This window comes from Lactuca sativa, chromosome 5, assembly GCF_002870075.4.
Source record: "Lactuca sativa cultivar Salinas chromosome 5, Lsat_Salinas_v11, whole genome shotgun sequence".
Lineage (NCBI taxonomy): Eukaryota > Viridiplantae > Streptophyta > Magnoliopsida > Asterales > Asteraceae > Lactuca > Lactuca sativa.
In genome coordinates, this window is record NC_056627.2 from 186901861 (window position 1) to 186904671 (window position 2811).

The 2811-nt window shown below is 31.6% G+C and overlaps 1 protein-coding gene across 1 annotated transcript; it reads right to left on the minus strand.

Moving 5' to 3' along the window:
- Window positions 1-1164: 1164 nt before the first annotated feature.
- LOC111897264 (zinc finger BED domain-containing protein RICESLEEPER 2-like) lies at window positions 1165-2522 on the minus strand. Its single transcript, XM_023893223.3, has 3 exons — window positions 1815-2522; window positions 1535-1735; window positions 1165-1436 (listed from the first exon to the last, which is right to left on the minus strand). The coding sequence occupies exons 1-3, from the start codon at window positions 2101-2103 to the stop codon at window positions 1369-1371; spliced, it is 558 nt and encodes a 185-aa protein (XP_023748991.1). The 5' UTR covers window positions 2104-2522; the 3' UTR covers window positions 1165-1368.
- Between the last annotated feature and the right edge of the window lie 289 nt (window positions 2523-2811).

The following is a 2811-nucleotide window of genomic DNA, read 5'->3' on the forward strand; positions in this document are numbered from 1 at the left end:
AAACTAATTTAGGGCACAAGGTCTCCCGATTTTGACATACATGTGCTTGCCTCTAGTGATAATCTAACCGAAATCCTTAGGGTCATATCAATGGATCGTATATCCGAGTGTTACGTGTGTATGTTGGGAGAATTTGAATCTAGGCATTAGAAGATGAAAATTGAACTCAATATACAAGAGTTGGAAAATTCTTAATCATTATCCATATTACCAAATTGAAGTCAAGACTAGAGATGGTGAATGAATGCGACGACGACATTGGACGAATGACACGACGGCGTTGGAGCAGGCAGCGATGACGCCGATACAGTAGGGACAATGGTGGGGGTGGAGCAGAGCGATGTCATGCTAAAAAGCTGATTGTTTGGATCGGGTTTTAAAAATGGGAGGGGTAAAATGTAAACTAGAGAATAAGGGTAAAATTGTCAATTTATAGGGGGGGGGGGGTTTAAGAAAATACCAAAATACCTTAATGTGATTAGCACATCAAACTATGTAAGGATATAACAGGATAAACCATATATGAACAATTTTTGTAGAAATTAATCTTATATAAATTAGGAATCAAATTAATAGGCAATGATGGAAAACTGACCAAAGTTGTAATTTTTTGAAAGATTAGGGACTAGTTTTGTAATTTACTTTTCTTATTATAACAGTTGTATATTTATACTATATAACAAAATATAACTTTTAATGGCATATTAAATCATTATGCCACTAATAATTATAAATATCAATGACATATAATGTTAAGTGTCACTAAATTTATTAATTTTTATAGTGGCACATAAAAATATGTCACTAGAAACATGATATAGTGGCACATTAAATATATGCCATTATAAATGTATGCCACTAAATGACATTTTATTTGTAGTGACTTGAATGGCTTCCCTGCCATGGCTATTCATAAATTGGAAGACAACATAACAAGTCTAATTAGAATCTGACAAAATTTAAAGTTAGTGACCGTTTATATATTCCAAATATTTGTTATTTGTTATGCATGAATGGCTTCTCTATCACACTATTCATGGTGATATAAAACAACAGGTATAAATTGTTTATTAAGTTAATAGATTTGCTTTTAAGACAGTACTAACTTGATGGTATTTGATTCATGTGATGCTATTTGATTCATAAAATAAGAATATAAACTCATACAACCAAATTAACTAATAATTCGAACAATTAACAAAAACATAAGGGCAAATCTGTCCAAATTGATTGCAACAACCAAAATAACCCAAATGTAAAAATACAACAAAAAAACAATCCATGTGATGGCATCATGTGTTTCTAGTTAAAGTCTTAAACATCAAAAATATATAAATCCATAAAAAAAACCACATTTAAATTGGGCTATTAGACATCCGTTGTCATTGTTGTTTTTCCATTATTATATTCGGCGCGTAGTAGTGCTTCTTCAATCGCTATATAAAAACAAAAAAAATACAAAAGTCAATATCATATAAATATTATTTGTAGAAAATAAAACAACAAATACGTTTTAAAAGTTAAAACTAATTACCATATGCTATGTCATCATCGTGTAAGATGTCGTCAATATCGTCTACAATTGGTTTGCTAGCTTTTCTAACCCAATCTTTTGTGAAAACCAACGCCTCGACTATTGTTGATGACAAATTTGTTCGATAAACATCCAATATACGACCACTCGTGCTAAACGCCGACTCGGATGCCATGGTAGATATTTGTATCCCCAGAATATCTTTAAAAAAACGTTACAAAAAGTTAGATTATCAATAAACACTAAATACACTAATAATAATAATAATAATAATAGTTACCTTTCGCCATCCGAGAAACGATTGGGAAACGCATGTTGTTGTGTTTCCACCATTGTAAAATGTCAAAGTCTTTGGTGTAAGTTACAACTCCCTCTCTCAAATACCTCTTTAACTCGTTTTCCACTGACATCGATTTGCCTCCCACATTAAGGAACGCACCTAAATAACCGTTCCCGTCATCACGAGGAACCACATCTCCAACTCTTTCTTCTTGAGATGATTCATTACCGTACAACTCTTTGTACCTCATAAAAAACTTCTCCAACTTTTGTTCAACCTCTCTAAGCATATTAGACGCCTTTATTTCAATATCTGATTCAGTAATCGTATTTGTATTCACGTTCTACCTTATGTTTATGATAGTCTTAAAGGCATGATGAATAAACGAAGATTTCATTTGGGGATCCAACAACACAGCAAAGTACATGTAATCATTGAGCTTATCGAACGACCCCCAATACTTATCAAATTTCTTCCTCATGTCCTCACCATTTAAGAAAAATTCTGGTCTCGTTTCCCACTCTCGTAGATGTTGGTCAACGTCTAAAATCTCTCGGAGAAATATGTGTGCCAAAGGTTTAGAAGATGCTGAAACAATTTCTATTTTTGTTTTAAATTTTTCTAGAAATCCTACAACACCTTTGCAAATATCGAAATCCGCTTTCTCCAACACTCTACCCAACTCTCGTGCATATTCCTTATCTACAAAAAAACATACAAGTTAAAAAGAAGTGTAGAAAAACTGTTTTTAAGACATTTAAAAGCTGTTAAACATAAAAAAAACATGCATAAAACTCTTTTTAAAGCATTTAAATGTTGTTAAACATTAAAAACATGCATAAAGCTGTTTTTAAAACATTTAAAAGTTGTTGAACATAAAAAACATGCAAAAAAGTGTTTTAAAACTTATAAAAGCTGTTAGAAGTTAAAAACATGCAGAGAAAGAGTTTTTAAAAATGTTTAAAAACTGTCAAATGTTAAAAAAAAGGAAAATACC